Source organism: Canis lupus, chromosome 16, assembly GCF_011100685.1.
Source record: "Canis lupus familiaris isolate Mischka breed German Shepherd chromosome 16, alternate assembly UU_Cfam_GSD_1.0, whole genome shotgun sequence".
Taxonomy (NCBI): Eukaryota; Metazoa; Chordata; class Mammalia; order Carnivora; family Canidae; genus Canis; species Canis lupus.
In genome coordinates, this window is record NC_049237.1 from 47,627,517 (window position 1) to 47,649,410 (window position 21,894).

Consider the following 21,894-nt stretch of genomic DNA (forward strand, 5'->3'; position numbering starts at 1 on the left):
CAGGACCTGGGACCATGACCTGGGCCAAAGGCAGACGCTCAACTGACTGAGCCACCCAGGCACTCCAATCCTATTCTAATTCCTATAAACATAAACTAAACTTCAATGTGGTAAATTCAGAAATGGGGAAAAAGAAAGATGTCAGTTTTTTAAAATAAAATTATGTTCTTTTTCCTTTCTCATTTTTAGTATATCCTATCCACTGTTCTAAAATTTATGACAAAATTGAGCTGTGCTAAGAAAATAACACATGAAATATCACCTGTCTACCTCCCAGTCTAAGGAAACATAATACAGCTGAATCTTCCCACCTACCCTTTCCTGCTTGCACCTCCCCTCCAGAAGCATCCTGGATTTGGTATCTATCATTGCTATGTATTTCTTTACACTTTTCCAAATTATGTATGTAGCCCTAAGAAATATACAGTATTCTACATGTTTTCCAATATTACATATGTGCAATGCGTTCATATTCTGAACATCTGCAGTTGCTCTGTTCACTTAATAGTTAATAGTTACCAGATATAGCTCTGGTTAATTCATTTTCACTGACAGACAACATTCCATTGTATGATTCTGCCACAGTTCAACCATTTTCCTGTTGATGGATATATATTTATAACTTTTTACTATTATAATCAGAGGTGCAATGAACATTCTTACATATATTCTTGGTGTGCACGTTTAGGACTTTTTTTATGACTATAGGGTATAGACATCTTCAATTTTACCTGGTACTGTTGAAAAGATATCCAAAGTAATTGTCCTATTTTATACTCCACCTCTTTTGACAAACTGTGCATTGCTAAACCTTTTCATTTTTCCAAATTAGTGGGAGCACATCTGAATCTCAGATTCCTCATAAGGTTAACCCTTGTTTACTAACTAACAAGTAACCCTTGTTTACTCCCTATGTTCACTATCTGGCTTCTTTTGTTTCCCTTTCACAGCATAATCAAGATTTTGCTCAACTTTCTGTTAGGGGACTTGTTTTTCTTATGATCTGTTCTTGATATGAATTCTAATACTTTGTCAGTTTTACATGCTATAAATACCTTTTCCCAATTTGTATTTTGTCTTTTCACTTTCTACATGGTATTTTTAAATGAACTAAGAAATTAATTTTAACAAATTTATCAATTTTAGTGTCGTATACTTTTACGTCTTTTTTTTTTAATTTATTTATTTATTTATGATAGTCACAGAGAGAGAGAGAGGCAGAGACATAGGCAGAGGGAGAAGCAGGCTCCATGCACTGAGAGCCCGACGTGGGATTCGATCTCGGGTCTCCAAGATCGCGCCCTGGGCCAAAGGCAGGCACCAAACCGCTGCGCCACCCAGGGATCCCAACTTTTACGTCTTATTTAAAGAAACTCTTCCCTATTCCAAAGTCATAAAACAATTCTCTTATTTTCTACTAAAGTAGTAACATTTTGCTTTTCACAATTAGAACTTTAGTATACCTGGGACTGATTATATACAATATATAGTAAAGATCCAATTTTTTCCCAAATGGAAACCCAATTGTTCACCACCGATTATAAAATAATTCCTTTCCCCACTGATCTGCAATGCTACCTCTCTAAAATATAATTTCCATATGTGTAGATCTGTGTATCTATTTCTAGACTGTCTCTTCTGTTCCACTGGCTAATTTACATATTCCCAAGCCAATACCATAGCAATGACTACTGAAGCTTTACAATAAGTCTCCAAATTTAGATGACCAAGTACCCCTGCCTAGTTTTTCTTTTGGAGTATCTTGATATTTCTAAGTTTTTGCCTGTCCATATAAATTTTATAATCAAGAGTGTCAAGTTCTATAAAAACAAAACAAGCTATTGAGATTTTGAAGGAAATTGTACTGATTCTATAGAACAAAGAATATCAGACCTATCCAAATCCTACCCAAGATCACTTTGTATGTTTCCCCATTTAAGAACTTCTTTTAATGCTTTAAAATTTTATTATTTTCTCCATATTGGTAACACATGTTTTCTATTTGATATATTCTTACTTACCTTATGATTATTGCTGTCATCTAAATGATACTTATTTTAAAAGTACATTGCTAGAGATTTATTACTGATATATAGAAAGCCAACTGATTTTTGTATATTGAATGTTATATCCAGCAACGTCGCTAGAACTCTTTAGTGCAAATAATTTGCTTGAGTTTTCTCTGCAGACAATCCTATTGACTGCAAATAAGACCAGTTTCTCCTGATGTTTTTCATGATTTTGTTATGAGAATTCATTTGGTTACAATTTCATCAGTATATAGGTCACAAATTGTGACAAATACAAATGAAAGTTTAATGATCCTTTTTAATTTTTGTGTTTTTGACAAACAGTTGGTGATAGTAGGTGACTTCTAGTCTTCTCCCCAGGACTGACAACAGCTTTCAAATATTAAATGACAACAACAAATAATAAAGGCATGAAAATAGCACAGACAAGGAAAAAAAGATAGGGCTGCTATAATTTACCTCTTCCAGGAGATAATATAATGCCCAGTTGCCACTCCACCTTCAACATTTCCAACAGATGGGCACCGAAGACAAAAGCACTCACTAGCACTCTCTCCAGTCTGTAAGACAACTACAAGAAACAGTCTTTATAATCCTTATGCAATGATTTCCTCTATGAAAGCAGAGTTTTACCTCTTTTAATTGAGCAAAAAAAGAACACTTTATCAGTTATACATTCTATACATTCTATAGACCTAAAAACTAAGGTGCAGAGATGTTAAATGACTTTTTCAAGGTCACAAAGTCCCTATCCAGGGTTTTTTCTAATACATCAATATTTCATTATAACAAAAACAGGTGAAGGAGCTGTAGGCCTATGACAAGTTCCTATGGGAACTGATGAAAAGGAAAAGTCTGGAGTCAGGATAATACCATTTGGTGATTATTTTTCTTTCTCCAAAGGAAACATTTCACGGTAAGGAACAAGAAATTTTTAACTAACCCTTAAGGTACTCAGAATGCCATTCCAGCCAACTCTGGCTTTCTCTGACAAACATACATTACTGACACCATCAAATGGAAACCCGTTACATGGTGCCTCATTATTGCCTAATTTGGTTATTTACCTCTTAAACAAGGATGCTGTCCTCTTGCCAAGTTTAGCCTAAAAATGATGACAAAACAAATGCTTATCTGAACCAAGGCCTCTCTGCCTGTCAGCCTTGCACAGCCTAAGGGCCACGCCTTTAATGCAAGCCAGGAAAAGGGCCTATCTAGTGCCAATGTCAGCAAATCTGTGTGTGAAATGGTTCTCCAATGAAGAAGGCTGTGATAAATTAATAGTTAAATGTAGGTAGAAACTAGAAGTCAAAGGGAAAAAAGCTGGGCCAACCTCTACTTTAATTAACTACTTTTAAGTAATTTTGAAGAACTAGGAAATGATATTGTGGCCCAGTAAATAAAACACACATTAATTCAAACCTCTTAAGATGCCTTTTACTAAAACCTGGGACATTTATATTGTTCCCTGTCCCCCCCTACTCCACCTCACTCCACCAAGTCCTCCTTAATTCTAATTGTATCTAATGATACAATCTTTATTAACAACATTAGGGTCAACTTTATGACCTAGGAAAGTTGTTATTTTTAATGTATCTAACACAAATTTTGTAATGCATTAGTTCTGGTGTTCTTAGAGGTAGTAGACAGAATAATCCCATGCCACTCCCTTCCCTAAAGATATCCACATCATAATTCCCAAAACGTGAATGTGACCTTACATGGCAGAAAGGACTTCACAGATGTGATAAAGGATCTTAAAATAGGAAGATTATATTGGTTTATCCAGTCAGGCCCAATATAATCACAAGGGTTATGAGGGAAAGAGGGAGGTACCAGAGAGTCTGAGAAAAAGATGTGACAATGGAAGCAAAGGTCAGAAAAGAAACATCTGAAGATGCTACGCTGCTGGTTTTGAAGATGGAGGAGAGCCATGAGCCAAGGAATCCGACTGGCCTCTGCAAGCTGAAAAAGGCAAAGGAAAGGATTTTCCCTAGAGCCCAGAAGGAATGCAGTCCTCCCAATACCCTGATTTTAGGACATTTGACCTCTAGAACTTTAAGATAAGAAGTCTGTATTGTTTTAAGCCACTAACTTTGTGGTAATGTGTTATGGCAGCAATAGAAGACTAGGAATGGGAAATTAAAGGTAGGCATTCTTCATTAATTAATTAATTAATTAATCTTTTCTTCATTAATTTAATAAGCATTTATTACCCAACTACTATGAGGTTGGCCATACAAAGAAGAGACTAAGTCATGGCTCCAGCACAGGGTGTAGTAAGGGTGTCATCATAACTGTAAATAAATAATTACAATAGAATGGGGTAAGTGCTACAAGAAACTCTGGGACTAAAGAAGGAAGACTACCTAGCCCTGCTTGGGAAGATCAAAAAGCCAAAGCTTACATGAGTCTCAAGAGCAAGAAGAGTTCGGCAGGTTGAAAGAGAAAGGGAAGGGTTTGGGGCATAATTTTGAACTAACATGTTCAAAAACAGATGGAGGCAATGTTTGCTGAGCGCAAAAAGTTTGGCTTGATCCAAGTCTTGGAAAGAGGAAGGGGAAGTAGAAAGACTGGTGCAGAGAAAGCTGGAAAGGCGAGCTGCTCTGGGAAAGGTCTGGAATGTCATGAAATTTTTTAAGTGGGCATAACAAGTTCAGAATAGTTTCTGGAGAAATCAAACTCTGGCAGCAATATGAAGGCAGACTAGGGGAGAGAATGGCAAGGTATTTCTGGAGGCCAGATGAGAGCTGGTGAAAGACTCTGGATTCAAGAGACACAAAAAAGGGAGAACATGGTGTGGGGCTGGATGTGCACCCACAGAGGGAGTCTATCTAGTTTGTCTGTGGTTTCTAGCTGCTACTAAGTGTACAGTGGCTCCTCTAGCTGGGCTGAGGAAGGCAGACAACCCTAAGGGTGCAGGCAGGTGGAGTCTCTGTAGGAAAAGTAAAGGGAGCCTAAGTCAGGATCCTGGAACTGACCAAGAGTTAAGGGGTAAGAAAGGGAATCGGGAAACAATGGACAAAAAACTAGTTGGTATGGAGCTGTTAGGAGACTAGCACTGAGCTAAGATTTTCATATAGATTATCTCATACACACTGTCTTCTTTAACTCTGAGAAGTGATAAAACAAACAGCCCAACATAGCAAAAGAGCAAGTAGTAGGACCAGGAACTGAATCTAGTTCAGCACTGACTCTAAATCTCATGATTATTCCAAGTTAGCACAGGGAGGAAGAGAGGAAAAAAGGACAGAGAAAGTAGAACCAGAGACTCCCGAAACTGCAAGAGAAAAACCAAGTTTCAAAAGACGAAAATAAAACTGATGAAGGCATTCTGAAAGCAAAATTGTTCTTTTTATTAGTATTACCTCACAGAATCTGGGACCTATTAGTAGCATTTAAATAGAGAGGCTTAGGGACATGTTAGATTTTATCTATTTTACCTATACTCCTTTATGATGACTTTCCTACATAATGCTTAGAAGTGACTATGAAGACTGCTTGCTCTTTTGGTGTCTTGAGAACCGAACACGGGGTCGTATAGAGAACTCAATAAACATCTGTTGATTTACTGATAAATGCTGACACTTATTTACACAGCAGATGCAAAAAAATATATTGGAATTCTAAAACTTCTTATCTCATTGCAAATCAACTATATGACTTGTAACACTGAAGCCCAATAGCAGACAGATAAACAGAGCAAATAAGTGACTCATTTAAGAATAAGAATATAGCATGGTTTTTTTCATACAATATTCACCCTTACAATACAGTAAGCACAGTTTTGCTTGGGTTAACATTCAAACTCATTTTTTTCTTCTCTTTTAACAGTTCAAGAAGCATAAAAGCCCAAAAGTAGAATGCACCAGAAAAATAATATCCTAGGTGTAAATCACATCTCTAATCTGTTTTAGCTGATTTAGAAAACTTAATGTCTATTTTTCTGTATTTTCCCAAGTTTCTTTAATAAACATCTTTTACCATCTCAAATTATACTTAACAGTAAACATTAATTAAAAATTAGTAAGAAAAAATCTATAACAAAATCCAAACATGAAAAACTATTTCATTTTCAAGTACATTTTTCAAAGAGTCATTTCCTTATAGTAGCAAAAATCTTGTCTTTTAAAATATGGCATACTCAAGCAAACAGTAAATGACACCAATCCCACCGTAATTCTAAATTTATTTTCTTTTGTGAGTATCAGTTTCAATTACCCTCCCTTAGCAAAAAGCTGACTCTTACACTGGCAATCTACATACACACACACACACACACACACGCACGCACGCACACACCCCTGTCTTCTAATTAAGTGGAATGATCCACATTCTCACCTTTGTCCACTTGGGACTCTAGCTGATCCACCGGGGTCATAGAAGGAGCAAGTTGTAGCTCACTGGATACAATAGTGAGGGCCCAGGGAGAGGCACTTAAAAGGTCCGTCATCAATAGAAAGGGGATGTCTGCATAGACCCTTTCCAGGTGCTCAAACTGTCATAAATGAAGACAAAAGGTCAGTAATCCACTTTACTTTTTCTGTTAACTTCTATAACTGAAATGATTTCCAAAATGCTTCACAGGACCATACCTTTGTAGAGACAAATTTAACCGCAACATCAAATGGGAAGACAGTTTCTATAGTTACGGTTTCATCCTGCAAGACAATTTAAAGGGCACATTCAATGGCTTTTCTAAACTTAAAAATAGTTTCAAAAATAGAAGGCGTGCAAAACGCAATCTGTAACTGATTAATAAATAATCCCATACATATTAAGAAGCTAAGGGGGATCCCTGGGTGGCGCAGCGGTTTGGCGCCTGCCTTTGGCCCAGGGCGCGATCCTGGAGACCCGGGATCGAATCCCACATCGGGCTCCCGGTGCATGGAGCCTGCTTCTCCCTCTGCCTGTGTCTCTGCCTCTCTCTCTCTCTCTGTGACTATCATAAATAAATAAAAATTTAAAAAAAAAAAAAAGAAGCTAGGATGTTCCTCTCAGATAATATTTGTAAAAACTTATATAGAGAGACCAGACCACTATTTCTAATAAATTGTGTTAGTGCTTTCTAACACATTATTTTTATCAGGGTCTGCAAAAGTGGGGAGGCAGGCACTGTCACCATTTTACAAAAGAGGAACTAAAGTTTAAGGAAGGTTAAATTGATTGCCCTTGGCCCACAAACCTAGGGGTGCCAAGCTTAGAATCAGAGTCTTCTTTTTGCCTAAGTTCTTTACCATGCCCCAATGTAAGATGACTAATAACAACAACAGTAAGATATGACAGTGCTATAATCGCTATACCTGCATTACATAATGTTCATAATAGCTCAAGGAAACAGATGCCATTATACTCGCCATTTTACAGTAAAGTGGTCACAAATAGCTAGGAACTGACAAAGACAGAAACTGACCCAGATCTGACTTGAAATCTGTACTGTTAACCAACGTGCTATTTCTCATCCCTGAGTCTATTCAAGAAGCAATGAGGTTACTATGGCTCTGGAACCAAACCACCCACCCCATTGGTGAGAACTCTTTTTTAAAAAGTCATGTTGATTAAAAACTCAGGCTGTCAAATGCCAGGAAGATGTGGGTTTTAATCCTGGAAGATACATACTTATTCACCATGCAGACCTTGGGCACACGGAGGTGACCCTGAGGTGGGGACACGGTCTCTGAGTGTCAGTTTCATGATCCTCGCAGGGCTGCTGACAATGAAGTGAGAGAATGCGTACACAGCACTAGTGGAATCGCCAGAACCATGTTTATTGTTATTATATGCTTCAAGGATTGCCTCTCAATACCATCAAGCTAACTTTTTAGGAAGTATAGTAAGTAGGATACTAGTGGTTGAAAACACATGCAGGGGTTCCATGAATCTAAAGCCTAGGTCCTCAGTATCTCCCCCACAGAAAATATCTATGGAAATCAAACAGCAACTCAGTGAGTAGCTCAGATGTGCCCTACTTTAAATTTCCACATGGCCTATGAAGTGGACTCATGTGCAGGTAAAAATGAGATTTAATCCCATTAAGGGAAAAGAATTTACATTTAAATTTCCAAAAATGTCTTACAAATAACATGAAGACCTGTAAGACAGATATTCCATGAGAAAGGTGCGTCTTAGTTAAATAACGTTGACAGATAATCACCAAAGCCATTCGTGAAATTCTCAACACGTTAGCAAATTCAATGCTGTGCTAAGCCCTGAAGTCAAAATACCTGTTTAATGCCTTTTAACCCTGTATTTTCCAAACATATATGACCAATTCATTCTTTTTTGTGTGACATCTATTTCTATTCCTCAGTATTAGTGTCCCTTAAAAGCACATCTTGGGAATGGACTGGCTGATAGAAGAATAAATAGTTTCTCTTGAAAAACTAAAAGGCAACCTACTGACAGGAGAAAATGTTTGTAAATGATATATCCAAAAATAAAAAAATAAAAAAAAATAAAATAAAAAAAAAGTAAATGATATATCCAATAAAGGGTTAATATCTAAAATACATAAAGAACTTCTACAACCCAACACCAAAGAAATCCAAATAGTCTAATTAAAAAGTGGGCAGAAGACATAAACAGACATTTCTCCAAAAAAGACATACAGAAGATCAACAGACACAGAAATGATGCTCAATATCACTCAACAGGGAAATGCAAATCAAAACCACAATGAGGTATCACCTCACACCTGTCAGAATGGCTAAAATAAAAAACTCAAGAAACCAGTGTTGGCGAGGATGTGGAGAAAGAGAAACCTTTGTGTACTATTGGTGGGAATGCCAAGTGGTATAGCCACTATGAAAAACAGTACAGAGGGTCCTCAAAAAATTAAAAATAGAATTACCATATGATCCAGTAATTCCCCTACTGAGTATGCACCCAAAGAATGTGAAAACAATAATTCAAAAGGATATATGCATCCCTATGTTTACTGTAGCATTATTTACAATAGCCAAATTGTAGAAGCAACCAAATGTCCATCAATAGATGAATGGATAAAAAGATGGGGAAGGATATATATACACACCCACAAGGTGGAATACTATTCAGCCATAAAAAGAATGACATCTTGCCATTCATAATGACGTGGACAGAATTAGAGGGTGTTATGCTAAGCAAAGTAAGTCAGAGAAGGACAAATACTATATGATTTCATTCAGATGTGGAATTTAAAAAACAAAACAAATGAAAAAAAAGAGACAACCCAAAAGACTCTTAAATCTAGGGAATACGCTGATGGTCACCGGAGGGTAGAGCAGTGTGGGGTGGGGGAAATAGGTGTCCCAGGGTGAGAGTTAAAAACAAGTGGCACATATCTCAATATCATGTCTTGAGGACAAGAGAGCACTGCACACCACTGGAGCTTGAGTCCAGGATCGTTACTATGTAGCAGACAATTACTTTAAAAAGGTATGTTCTGAGTCTACTAGAAATTATCAAAAGTAGAAATGACATCCATGGCTTAGGACACTAAAGCTGCACAGAACTGGACTGTTCTTATTTTGTAGATGAGGAAACAGGCCAAAGGTTTACATGGCCAGCCTGAGCTGCAGGTTAGGAGGCCATGCTGACACTGGCACTCTCACCTCCTACTTCACCATCCAGGATTCATTCTAGTGCATCCGGCTAGGTGAAATCTTTGATATATTATATGCCTTCCCTCCTTCCACTTGGGAAATACTCCTAACTCTCTTAGGATGAAATTGCCTCTCACTGATTCATAAAACAGCTGACAGCCCAGATGCTGTGCCGTAAACATACTACAAATGGATAAACTGACTGGTTGCCTTCTCTGCCCACCGAGGGCCCAATTCCTGAGAACAGGCCAAAACAACACAGACAAGACTAATAATAAACAGGAAATATCATGCTTTTCCATTACTAAAAGAGGATACAAACAATTACGTACAAGATGGTTAAATTTAAATAAAGACACAGCTCCCCCAAACCACTATAAATAGAAAAGAGACCGATAGAAAATACACCAATAAGGTGACAGCAGTTGCCTCCAAGCTGCTATGACCATATTGGCCTTCTTATTTTCACTCTCTCTTGTCTGTGCTTACCAGAAACAATTTCCGTAGTATTTTTTTAACAGAAAAAATATTTCATAAAGGGGGACCTCCCATCTTCCAAAATCTTCAGCATATAACCAACTTAATAGATTTTTGTCTATCGTGATTTTATAAGGAAACATATAGGTTTAGAGCCTCAAGACTTTTTGCAAAAGATCTCAAACCTCTTGACTGTACAAAAAGCCATGGTGGCCAATATTCTAAAGTTTGAGCAATGACTCCATAGTATATCATTTATAATAAGTATAAATGATAAAAACCCAAGAGATGTTTAATTAAAATTTGTAATATTTTTTAAAAATTTGTAATTGGGAACCTGGATGGCTCTATCTGCCTTCAGCTCAGGTCATGATCCCAGAGTCCAGGGATTGAGCCCGGATTGGGCTTCCTGCTAGGCAGAGAATCTGCTTCTCCCTCTCCCTCTGCCTGCCACTACCCCCTGCTTGTGCACATGTACTCTCTCTGTCAAATAAACAAAATCTTAAAAGAAAAAAAAAAATTTGTAACAGACTACAAGCACCTAAGCTGCTTATCTTTTTACACATAAACTAAAAAAATACAAAATAGGGAACACTCCACATAGGATGCTTCCCGAAATAGTTATAAAGAATTATACCTTGTGACACTTGCAAACAATTTCTTTGTCTTCAATAGTTGTATTGATCAGGTAAGAAACATACACGAGAAACATTCTTGAACCTACTGTTCCACAGCGAACATATAACATTTTTTCCAGCTGTAACAAAATAAAAGTACTTTATTTTAATAATTCAGAGATTTTCTCCTAATACATATTCTAGGGTAATGTTCCCAACCTTTTAAGAGTATACTGTACCAACTGTTTAAATTCTTAAATACTTTTTATAGACGGTTCATGCCTCCATATATGAGTGGGATTATCACTATTCCACCTTTTCTTATTATCATTTTCAACTTCCCAAGAATTGTTTATGTTTAGTTTGGAAATACAAGCTGCCTGAGAGGTCATTTCACTAAGTTACACAATTAATATTATTTAGTTATTTTATCCAGGCAACTAATTCTCTAAATTACAGTCATTTGTTCTAAAATCACATGTATAAAAACTTAAACTACACATTGAAGTATGTAAAATGTATATACATGTGCATTAGTTAAATCTCATTTTTAGTCTCAGGATATGCTGTTAAATTGCCCCATTAACTGTCTAAGACCCACTACATATTTAAAACTGCCATCTAGCTGGATTTCCATTCCCCTCGTGGTTGACCAAGTTCACCTTTTCCCCCGGATGTAAGTCTCCCACAGGAATGTCAGTGAGTAAAGCCGGGTAGGACTCATCACACAGTTCTGTTCCATGAAGAGACATGTGAGTTTTCTGAGTTAAATTGGCATCCTGTCCTAAAAATGTTAATATCAGTGTTTTAAAATACAGAGAATTCAAACATTATCCTGACGATTCATACTGCATAGACAGCACTATTTCATAACCTCATTTGAAACAAACTTCCTGTAGTTGATATCACTGGTATTTATTTCATGTTGAAGGAATACTGAACAAATTTTAAGAAGGAAATGTTTACCGGGTTTTAAACCAGCGGTGAGCTTCACATCTCTGATTTGGGTCTTCTCGTGGGACTCAACAGTCACAACCAAACAATACATTTCATTAGTCAGGGCAGGAGGGTCATGTCGCAGATGGACAGAAATGTTTGGAACTCTAGAGATGATCCTTTGAGGGAAAAAAACTTTAGCTGAGTAACTGATTTTTAAGAAAAAAAGTATTTAAAAGAAATGATTTTCCATAATCTGCCTAGCAAGGAGGACATACATTGTGCTTGCCTGAATGACTATGCTGTCCCAGTGAAGCTCATTGTCAGGGAGCCTGGGCCGTCTTTTGAAAGAACGTGAGGCCTGCAAGGCTTCTTGGGAGGAAGCAGCGTCCCCTCCTCCTCCTTGCCAATTTAAAACCACGCATCTTCCTGTCTCATGGCCCAGAACCAGATCTACCGACGTAATCTGAAAGATGGAGGGCTGTCAGAAATGCCACATCATACTTGTCACCATCCCCTTGTAACAAATTACACAGAAATGGCTGGTCTAGTGAGTTCCTCTAGAGACCCACAGTGTGATGAGGTCAGAACACCTGCAGTTACAGTTGTCCTGGTCATCTATGAGCTGGGACCCTGACTAGGTTCTACCTACTTCGCCTTTAAACAGAGGTAATAACTTGACATAACAGATGCTCAATTAGTGGTTGCTGAGTGAAATAGATGAATGTTCTGATGACCATTAGCATATTCGTAACCTAATTCCTAATTCCAAACATATTTTTCCTAGAGACATCTATAATATTATTAACCGAATGAATGTTCCTTTCAACTAAATCCATTAACAGATGTACTCAAGATAGTATTATTAATCACAATTTTCATCTGGTAGGATTCCTCAGGTATCTTGTAAAAAATAAAATATGTAATTCGGGATTTAGTCAAAATCATAAAGAATTTATTTTTGGTGAATAGGCAAAAAACTCTGGATATTGGCTAATAATAAAATCAACAGATTCACAGAAATTTTTATGGAAATATTGGTAGTACAGTCTTCTGTTTCTATCTTAGAAATGGTCCTAAATTTAGATTAGCCAATCACCATCACTCAAGCCATGGAAAACAAGCACTTAGTGAGAGCTTACTATGTACTAATCACTATTTCAAGCAATTTACATGAACTGATTTTTTTTTTTAAGACTTTATTTATTTATGATAGACAGAGAGAGAGAGAGAGAGAAAGAGAGGCAGAGACACAGGCAGAGGGAGAAGCAGGCTCCACGCAGGGAGCCCGATGCGGGATTTGATCCTGGGATTAAAGGATTGTGCCCTGGGCCGAAGGCAGGTACCAAACCGCTGAGCCACCCAGGGATCCCCCATGAACTAACTGATTTAATTCTCAGGAAACACCAAGAGGTAGGTACCACTATTATCCCCGCTTTACAGATGAGTAAACTGAGATACAAAGAGGTCAAGTAACTGTCCAGGGCCACCTGCTAGTAAGCTGGAGAGGTGGAATTTAAACCCAAGTAGTCTGGTTCCAGGGTTTATGCTCAACAAAAATATTACTTTCATCACACATTTCTAAAAGGCATTTTAATTATGCACACCAAACGAATCCTTCAAAAGATTTATGCCTTCATTTTTTCCTTTAAAAAATGCAATCAGAAATGGGTAAACATCAAAAGGATATCTCTAGCCTGAATTGTCATATTATACAAAGCTTAATTGCTATAGTATTTAATATATATGTTTTGTTTAAAATTCTTTAACTGATTATTTTTTTTTTAATTTTTTTTTTTTTTATTTATGATAGGCACACAGTGAGAGAGAGAGAGGCAGAGACACAGGCAGAGGGAGAAGCAGGCTCCATGCACCGGGAGCCCGACGTGGGATTCGATCCCGGGTCTCCAGGATCGCGCCCTGGGCCAAAGGCAGGCGCCAAACCGCTGCGCCACCCAGGGATCCCTTTAACTGATTATTAAAGATGAGGATGGTCTTATGCACTAACAGGAAATGATGCTTAATATACACTGGTAAGAGAAAAAGGGAAGACAGACTATTATGTACAGTACAGTTTCAATAAGACCTACCAAGCCATGAATGATTTCCCTTGGGAATCCAAGTAGACAATGTTCATTTTTTACTTAATAAACTTGTGTACTATTTGAAAATTTTTCCAATGGATACATATCTGCTTTTGTCATTTAAAGTATGTTTTAGACAAATTTCATAACTAACCTCAATTTTCTTTCCCACATCTTCAGTTTTTGCAACGAATTTAAATAAAAACTTTCTTGTTTTACCAGGAACCAAGCACATCTTTCCCTGAGTCAAATTTTCTAAAACTTCACTTGCTTTGGTTGCTTCTTCGATTACACAGAACTGGTTATATTCCTGTAAAAGAGGTTAGCAAGGGTCACAGTTCATAAACATCAAATGTATGTTCTGCTGACACTAAACACCAAATGATCTCGGAGCTAGGTAAGTTTAACTGCTCGAAACTAAAACATCCTGAAGGATGATTAATGAGAAGTACTTTATGCCAAATGGAAGCACTCTCAGAGCTGCTACAAGGTAAAGACAGTTCACTGCACACAAGCTAATTTCTGCAAACATTTACACATCCTTTTCCCGGAGAGAAACAAAGATGTATTTTTTGTTTCACTGGATGCTACTATCATCTCTTTTTCTTAAAAAGCTCTCTCTTTACTTGGCTTCTGTGACCCTGATTACTTTCTTTTTTTTTCCCCCTCAAAGGTCTTTTTTTTTCCCTTCTTCTTGTCTCAATTCAGAGGCTCCACAGGCTTCATTCCCCGGCTTTCTTTTCCCTTTGTGTTCATTTCATTGTAAAGTTTGTTCATTTCTACACATTCTGCACCTCTCTGATATTTCCCATTATTTGTTTTTAACTCTGTTTCCTTAGCCGCAAGTTCATATCCACAACTTTCTAGAGAATTCCGCCACCACTCAAATTTAGCATGTTCCAAACTGGATTCACATCTACCATCCCAAAGTAGCATACTTCTTACAGATAAATAAAGGGAGACATCCTTCCTGTGTATATCTATGGAGTCACCATTCTCATCCACTCAATAAACTTCAAGAATTTTCCAAGAGCCATCTTCTATCCCAGCAAATGAATCATCTTCCTAGAAAATTCTTATTAGTTAAGTTTAAACCTTTCCCTCTAATTTTCATTCTATCCCATGCTTCTGAAAGCTAAGTACTTTTTTCCTTGTGATTTGTCTCTTGGATTTCAAATACCACATTGGAACGTAATAGAACTTTAAAAATTAATTGCTTTACATTTTATTTTTATATTTTAAGTTAGTCTTTAATTATAAAAGTTGTTTATTGTTTAAGGAAAGGGGTGGGAGAAATGGAATAGTAGGATATAACAGGAAAAGTAAAACATGAATCTCCCTATTCATCCTCTAATTCCAGATTTAGAATATTTCAAAAACAAATTTCATAGTTGAGAAAAAAATTCTCTCCCTAGGAAAGCTCACATCCTAATAAAGAAAACAAATAATCGGGGATCCCTGGGTGGCGCAGCGGTTTGGCGCCTGCCTTTGGCCCAGGGCGCGATCCTGGAGACCCGGGATCGAATCCCACGTCGGGCTCCCGGTGCATGGAGCCTGCTTCTCCCTCTGCCTGTGTCTCTGCCTCTCTCTCTCTCTGTGTGTGACTATCATAAATAAAAAAATAAAAAAAAAAATTAAAAAAAAAAAAAAAGAAAACTAATAATCTACCAAATAATCACAGTAACAAAAATGAAACCACAGCTGTGATAAGTACTATGGAGGGTTACGGCTAGGTAAATCGAGAGGTGTCCCTGAGGAAGTGACGCTTTTAAGGGCATAAACATGAGAAGGAATTTTAAGAGGAGGGAAGACCAATCCAAGAACTAATATCACGTACAAAATCTCCTGTCATACTACTGAGTGATCTCACTTACATGTGGAATCAGTAACTCATAGAAACAGAGTAAAATGGTGGATGCCAAAGGGTGGAGAAAAGGGGAAATGGTGATCCAAGGGCATAAACTTCAGGTTATGAGACAAATAGGTTCTGGGGGTCTAATGTGCAGCATGGCGACTATACTTGATAAAAATGTATTATATATATATTTGAAAGTTGCTAAAAGAGCAGATCATACATGTTTCCACTGCAAAAAAAAGGTAATTATGTGAGGTGATGGATATTAAGGAACCTTACTGTTTGCGGTCACCATTTTGCAATATGTATGTGCTTCAAATCATCATGTTGTAGGTACATTTTAACTATAAAACAAACAGTTTTTGGTGGGGCAGGGGCTGTTTATTCATCCTATCCCCCTTCTTTATCTTCTACAGAATGCACTCAGCAATCCAGACTTCTCTATTTGTAAACGCCTCTTGCATCCCTTTCTTTCCATTGCCACCACTATCATCCTAACGCAAATCCTCATACTTTAGTCCCTGGATTCGTAGAAAGAGGCTCCGGTTGGTTTCTGTAAGATCACTTCTTTCTATTTCATAACTTAAATTCTAAATTTCATGCTCTTAAAAATAAATAAATAAAATAAAATAAATAAATTTCATGCTCTTGCTTTAAAATTCTCAAACTAATGAGAAAGAATCATTAGATGATGGTTCAAAGTTGAAGAAAACACAATGACCTTCAGGTGACCCCAGTTCATTGAACTGATCCTATTGCAAGGCTATTTCTCAATCATGAAGAGTAAAAAAAAAAAATCTATTAAAATAGGTAAAGCTCTTTCTTTACCACCATCCAATAAATAGACAGAACACGAGTAAATGAATGGGTAAATCTTCAAGTATTTGAAGATACTTTTCTTACTAGCCAATCCCTGATAAACTCTTCAAGCTCCTTCAAGCCAAGCAGCCTCATATCCCACTGCCCCAGCTCATACCCTATGCCCTTGGGAGGCTGCAGTCTCCACCACCCACAAACCCAGAATGTACACCCCTGCTTCCATTATGCATTTCCTTTTGCCAAACATGTTCCTCCTTTCCATCGCTTTATAACTATTCATTTCATCTTCAGCCTTGAAATTTCCTCCCTCTTCTTTGGCACATCTACTATAACTGTATTTGTAGCCTACGTCATGGAACTTAGTCCTCATTACCTACTGGCCCCTGCCCCCCAAATGTTTCCATTGCAACGTGGCTGACATACACTAAATGTTTTCAGGTTTGTACGATGCTAAGAATACTGTAACTCTGGTTAAATGCTTGCTAGTTAATAGCTTAATATACTTTCTGAGTGACCACAAGATAATTATCTATAAAGTGAGCTTGTAACTAAAATATCTGGAATGTAATCAAGTACTTGACAACACTCTAATACACTGTAAAAATGTACAAACATATATAATCCCAGTTCTGTAGAAAGAAAAAGCTGCTTATATGTGCATACACAGAAAATGTCTAGACTGTTCAGGAGGTTAATAGTGATCACTTCTGAGGAAAGGAACTGGAGGGCATATACTTACTTTTCACTTTATATCCATCTATTCCACTTCAGTTTCTTTGATATCAACCATTTACGTTTCATAATAAAAAACTAATACCAGTGTTAGGATGTAAAACAAGTAATTTTCAAAATTAGATTATATTTGATTAATCTTATTTAAAATTCATGTTATAGATTACAAAAAATAAAGTTCCTACATCTCATAAGGATGGAATAAAAACAAAACTTAAAGAGGGAAAAGTGTAAAACTTGAATGGCTAATACAGAAGTTGGGAATTATAAATACACTTATTTTCAAATAGACTTTACCAAAGTCCATTTGTTACTATGAAACCATTTAAGACCTAAGATTCACTAAGTTCATTTCATCTAATTTAATGCAAGCTACAGTAAGATACACGTGGTAAAAGCACAGTAAGAGGTACCGTTACCTGATTATTAAAGCTGACACAGAGCTTGGAAAACCTAATGGGATGTGGACAGTCAGCCTTCAGGTAGATATCAAACCGCACAGGAACATCGACATGAAAGCTTGGGGCATGAAACTTGGCTTTGCATTGTACTAGGAATAAAACAAAGGGAGTCACACACTATGAGACCCTCTTAGACACACACCCATGATTCTCTGATCCACACTTAGTCTTCAGGAAGGAAACACCTACCCTGGATGTCCTTACTGAATGCTCCCCCTGAAGCGTTTCAACAGACATAAATGTAGCTCATTAAAAAAAAAAAAAATTAAATAAAGTCTAACTTCAAAACCACCTTTAATTCTAAAAACAGAGTTCCTCCTGAAATGTTAACTAACACAGGATTTTAAAGGGGGAAAAAACCCCATTTTGTTATTTTTAACTTATTTCAAAATACCTGCCCTATGCATTACAGAATAAACTTTTAGAATGACTTTTTTCTTTTTTTTTAAAGATTTTATTTATTTATTCATGAGAAACAGATAGAGAGAGGCAGAGACACAGGCAGAGGGAGAAGCAGGCTCCATGCAGGGAGCCTGATGTGGGACTTGATCCTGGGTCTCCAGGATCACGCCCTGGGCTGAAGGCAGGCACTTAACCGCTGAGCCACCGCTTAGACACTAAACCAGGCATCCCAAGAATGACTATCTTTTCAAATGCATTTCAAATCACACCTGAACTACAAATGAACAAAGTAAACTTTAACGCATAAGCCAAGTATTTAGAATTTTGAAGATCTTTTTAAGTCAAGGGGGAGAAAGAAAAACCAATCAAAATTTTATCTGTAGGATGATGTATTCTGAACATTCTTTCCTTGGCTTTTATATATAAGATCCTGCATCTGTTCATTTTGTAGCAATAAGGATGATTTCTCTGAAACAATGCTGCAGGTGCTAGCTACCCACCGAATGGCACAAAGTCCTGCACCCCTATGGTGAAGACATTGCTACCAGCCAGGGAGATCCGGTCTGACCACAGCTTCTGAGCAGTCTTTACAGCTAAGACATCACAGTCGGGTTCAGGATCAGGACTTTCATTCTGCATCAACACAGAGTACAATTCGCTCAGCTAGTGATACAAAATACACAGATATAGATCTAGGTATACATAGCCCCAGGACGTACATTACATAAAGAACTCTGACTTACCATCAAAACATTTATGAGGTTCTTTTCTATCCGAGATTTCTGGTCATCTTTCAGAGTTGAAGCTAACATGAAAGAGGTAGGGGAAAAAACTCTAACTGTAAGATGAGCAAGTAAGTCTACCTCCCCCATGCAAAGTATTAAAATGCCTTCTAAAATGGCTAAGGAAAATTCTAGACAATGTACAACAGCACAGCTTCCTATATTAGCCCCAGCACTTTCAAGTACTCTTTTGAACTAGATGTGAAAATCATTTCATGACATATTTAAAAAAAAAAAAAAAAAAAAAAGGAAGATTTTTGATCTTCTCAACTATCACACGATCATGAGATGTCTGATATAGTTAGTTCCGTGAAAGTATGAGTCTCTTCACTTGGCAGACCGATGTATGCATGCTAAAAGTATGGTCAAGGCTTTGAGAATTATTCTTTCAGTTTTAAAAAACTTAAAGATGCTAAACAATTTTAAAGATTCAGACTTAACCGAAAGAATACCAAGTTACCTCTTCCAAGGAGTTCTAGGGAATAAGTAATGTAATCTTTTAATTGGGCCATGAGGTAGGAGCATTTCAGAGCTGTAGTCAGTATGGACGTGAGCAGGGTCCACCATCCTTCACTCCGATAATCACACATCACATAATCCAGCAACCTGATAGAAGGCAAAATGTCAGATGCGCTGAAACAGCTTCACAAGAAAGCCCCAGAAGACGTGGAGGAAACAATGTACTTATTTTCTGTACACATCAGGAACTCTTACTGAAATAGTTTAATAGGTATTTTCACATTTAGCTAAACATGAGATTTCCTAAGACTTTGAGAATGATTGTACCGGCAGATAGTACTTGAAAAAACAAAAAACACAGAAATGGAGTTTAATGGAAATAGAAATAAATATGGAAATAATAAATCCTTCAAAACACATTTTTATTCTAATTTTGCTGTAAGGTAATCAGATTACTTATAAAAATAAATGAGGAATAGGACTCACTTCAAAGCTTTGGTATAATCCTTTGCATAATAATATTCCTCTCCCATTTGAACCACTGTAAAGAGAAAAAGATTTTATATACATAATTCTAAATTATTCAAAGTTGCATGAAACTGTGGTCTATTCTGGATACATACTTAGGTGACTTTTCATTCTTGGACATTTATACTTCTTAAACTGTGCAACAGCATTGCTCAGAAGAGTTATTATCATTTCCTGTGTAAGAGAGAAAAAGTGTGAAACGTTCCAATAAAAAATTCTCTCATGTACGTCTCGATACTACAAAAAAGTTTATATTGGGGGGAAAAAAAAACAAACTTACAGAGTGAACAACACTTCTCTCCTTCAGCTGAATGGCAAGAACTCCCACCTTCTCTTTTTCAGGATCAGAAAGATCAAAACCTGTGTAAGATAAGACGCAACCCATTTTAGATAGCTCATTTAACACAAATCCTTCACATCAACATTGGATGTGTACACTCCTTGAATTCTTTACTTAAATATAATGTATTTAAGACTCTTAAACATTCTGGAATTTTAAAGACCCTAAGAGACCGCTTTATTAGCATGGGAGCTTCTTTATGATCTCTGTTCTGAAGAGAACATTACTGAACTCAACATTCTCTTGTCCAGTGGAATCAATCACCTGAGGAATAATATCAACATCATTCTCAATACAGAATATACTTTCTGGAGATTAAAGAAAATAATTTCTTAACGATTTAGGTTTGATTGCCACAGAAATTACTCAAATTAAGTATGCATCAAACCCAAAAAGATGCAGAGAAATTTTTAAGGTGATACATGTTAACACTGTTTTAAAAGATCAAATATAGGGAGGCCTGGGTGGCTCAGTGGTTGAGCATCTGCCTTCAGCTCAGGGCGTAATCCCGGAGTCCTGGGATCGAGTCCCACATCAGGCTCCCTGCATGGAGCCTGCTTCTCCCTCTGCCTGTCTCTGTCTCTCTGTGTGTCTCTCATAAATAAAAGATCAAATATAATAAATCGTCAAAATTAACAGGAATTAAAATATTTAAATAGACCAAAGTGGCTATTGTGTCATTTAAGATAAGAGACATCCAAATGTTTTCATCACAACCACGTTTAATTAGAAGCTATTCTAAGATGTAGTAATACAAACAAAACATCCTAAAAACTAAAGAACTGAAAGTCTTTATTTTTAAAGATTTTATTCATTTATGTGAGAGAGAGAAAGAGACAGCACAAGCAATGAGAAGAGGGAGAAGCAGGCTCCCTGCTGAGCAAGAAACCCAATAGGGACTCGATCCCAGGTCCCAGGGATCATGATCTGAGCTGAAAGAAGACATGCAACCGAGTCACCCAGGCACTCTGAACTGAAAAATCTTTAAAAGGATGTTTCAAGACACACATTTTTACCTCAACATAATTTGTTATGGCCTACATAGCCAATGGAAAAACTGTGATAGTAATATGTCCTTATTGAGGTTGAGAGAAAAGGGAGGAGGGAAAAATTATTTACTTAGTATTCCTTGTCGCCATGACCTTTGTCCATAAAAGTCAAGAACGCCTGTTTGTGTTTCTAACGGATCAGGATTGGGATACGTTACAGAAGCCTGTAAAGTAAAACACACCCTAAATAAGACTTCATGAACCTGTCACACTTGCCTTTGATCTCTGACAGAATAAAAACATTCTCATAAATACGAATACCAAACACATGCTTAGATATCAAAGTTGTGAATATTTTAACATGCATTAAATTTTCACAAAAATTAAAATAAAATGCTCCATTTAACTTAGGCAGTCTTGTAAAAATTAAATTGAATAAATCAACCTGATTCTGACAAATGATTTCATAGTAACTAATTCCTTTACATTTCTTTGCACCTTTGCTATATAATAAACCAGTAAAAATATATGAAATTATGCTTGATGTTTATTCCATATATATAAATGCTTTTTGTGCAAATAAAAATAATGTGAGTTTTAAAAAGAAGACACTATTTTCATTCTTTATCACTTGTGTATTAACCTGGTATTGGTTAGAGAGGGATGTTTGGCTCCAGAATTTACAAATTTCCACCACTTTTTCTTTCTTGTAACTTTTTCCCTCTGTAACCAAAATATAATGCAAGTACATGTTCAGAAATACTGAAAACATCCCAAAGGAAAAGGATACAAATTTAAAT

The 21,894-nt window shown here is 36.9% G+C and overlaps 1 protein-coding gene across 2 annotated transcripts in view; it reads right to left on the minus strand.

The window, feature by feature from the left end:
• The window catches only part of TRAPPC11 (trafficking protein particle complex 11), a 48,587-nt gene that overhangs the window by 9,927 nt on the left and 16,766 nt on the right, over nt 1-21,894 (minus strand). For both annotated transcript variants that reach the window (XM_038560439.1, XM_038560440.1), the window contains exons 11-26: nt 21,225-21,318; nt 20,046-20,125; nt 19,861-19,939; nt 19,724-19,778; nt 19,239-19,384; nt 18,740-18,801; nt 18,497-18,629; nt 17,553-17,683; nt 13,882-14,037; nt 11,922-12,109; nt 11,674-11,822; nt 11,370-11,491; nt 10,728-10,847; nt 6,626-6,691; nt 6,372-6,528; nt 2,490-2,601 (exon numbers count right to left, since the gene is read on the minus strand). In XM_038560439.1, the coding sequence (XP_038416367.1) occupies nt 2,490-2,601; nt 6,372-6,528; nt 6,626-6,691; nt 10,728-10,847; nt 11,370-11,491; nt 11,674-11,822; nt 11,922-12,109; nt 13,882-14,037; nt 17,553-17,683; nt 18,497-18,629; nt 18,740-18,801; nt 19,239-19,384; nt 19,724-19,778; nt 19,861-19,939; nt 20,046-20,125; nt 21,225-21,318 (1,850 nt within the window). The remainder of the gene's footprint in view (nt 1-2,489; nt 2,602-6,371; nt 6,529-6,625; nt 6,692-10,727; nt 10,848-11,369; nt 11,492-11,673; nt 11,823-11,921; nt 12,110-13,881; nt 14,038-17,552; nt 17,684-18,496; nt 18,630-18,739; nt 18,802-19,238; nt 19,385-19,723; nt 19,779-19,860; nt 19,940-20,045; nt 20,126-21,224; nt 21,319-21,894) is intronic.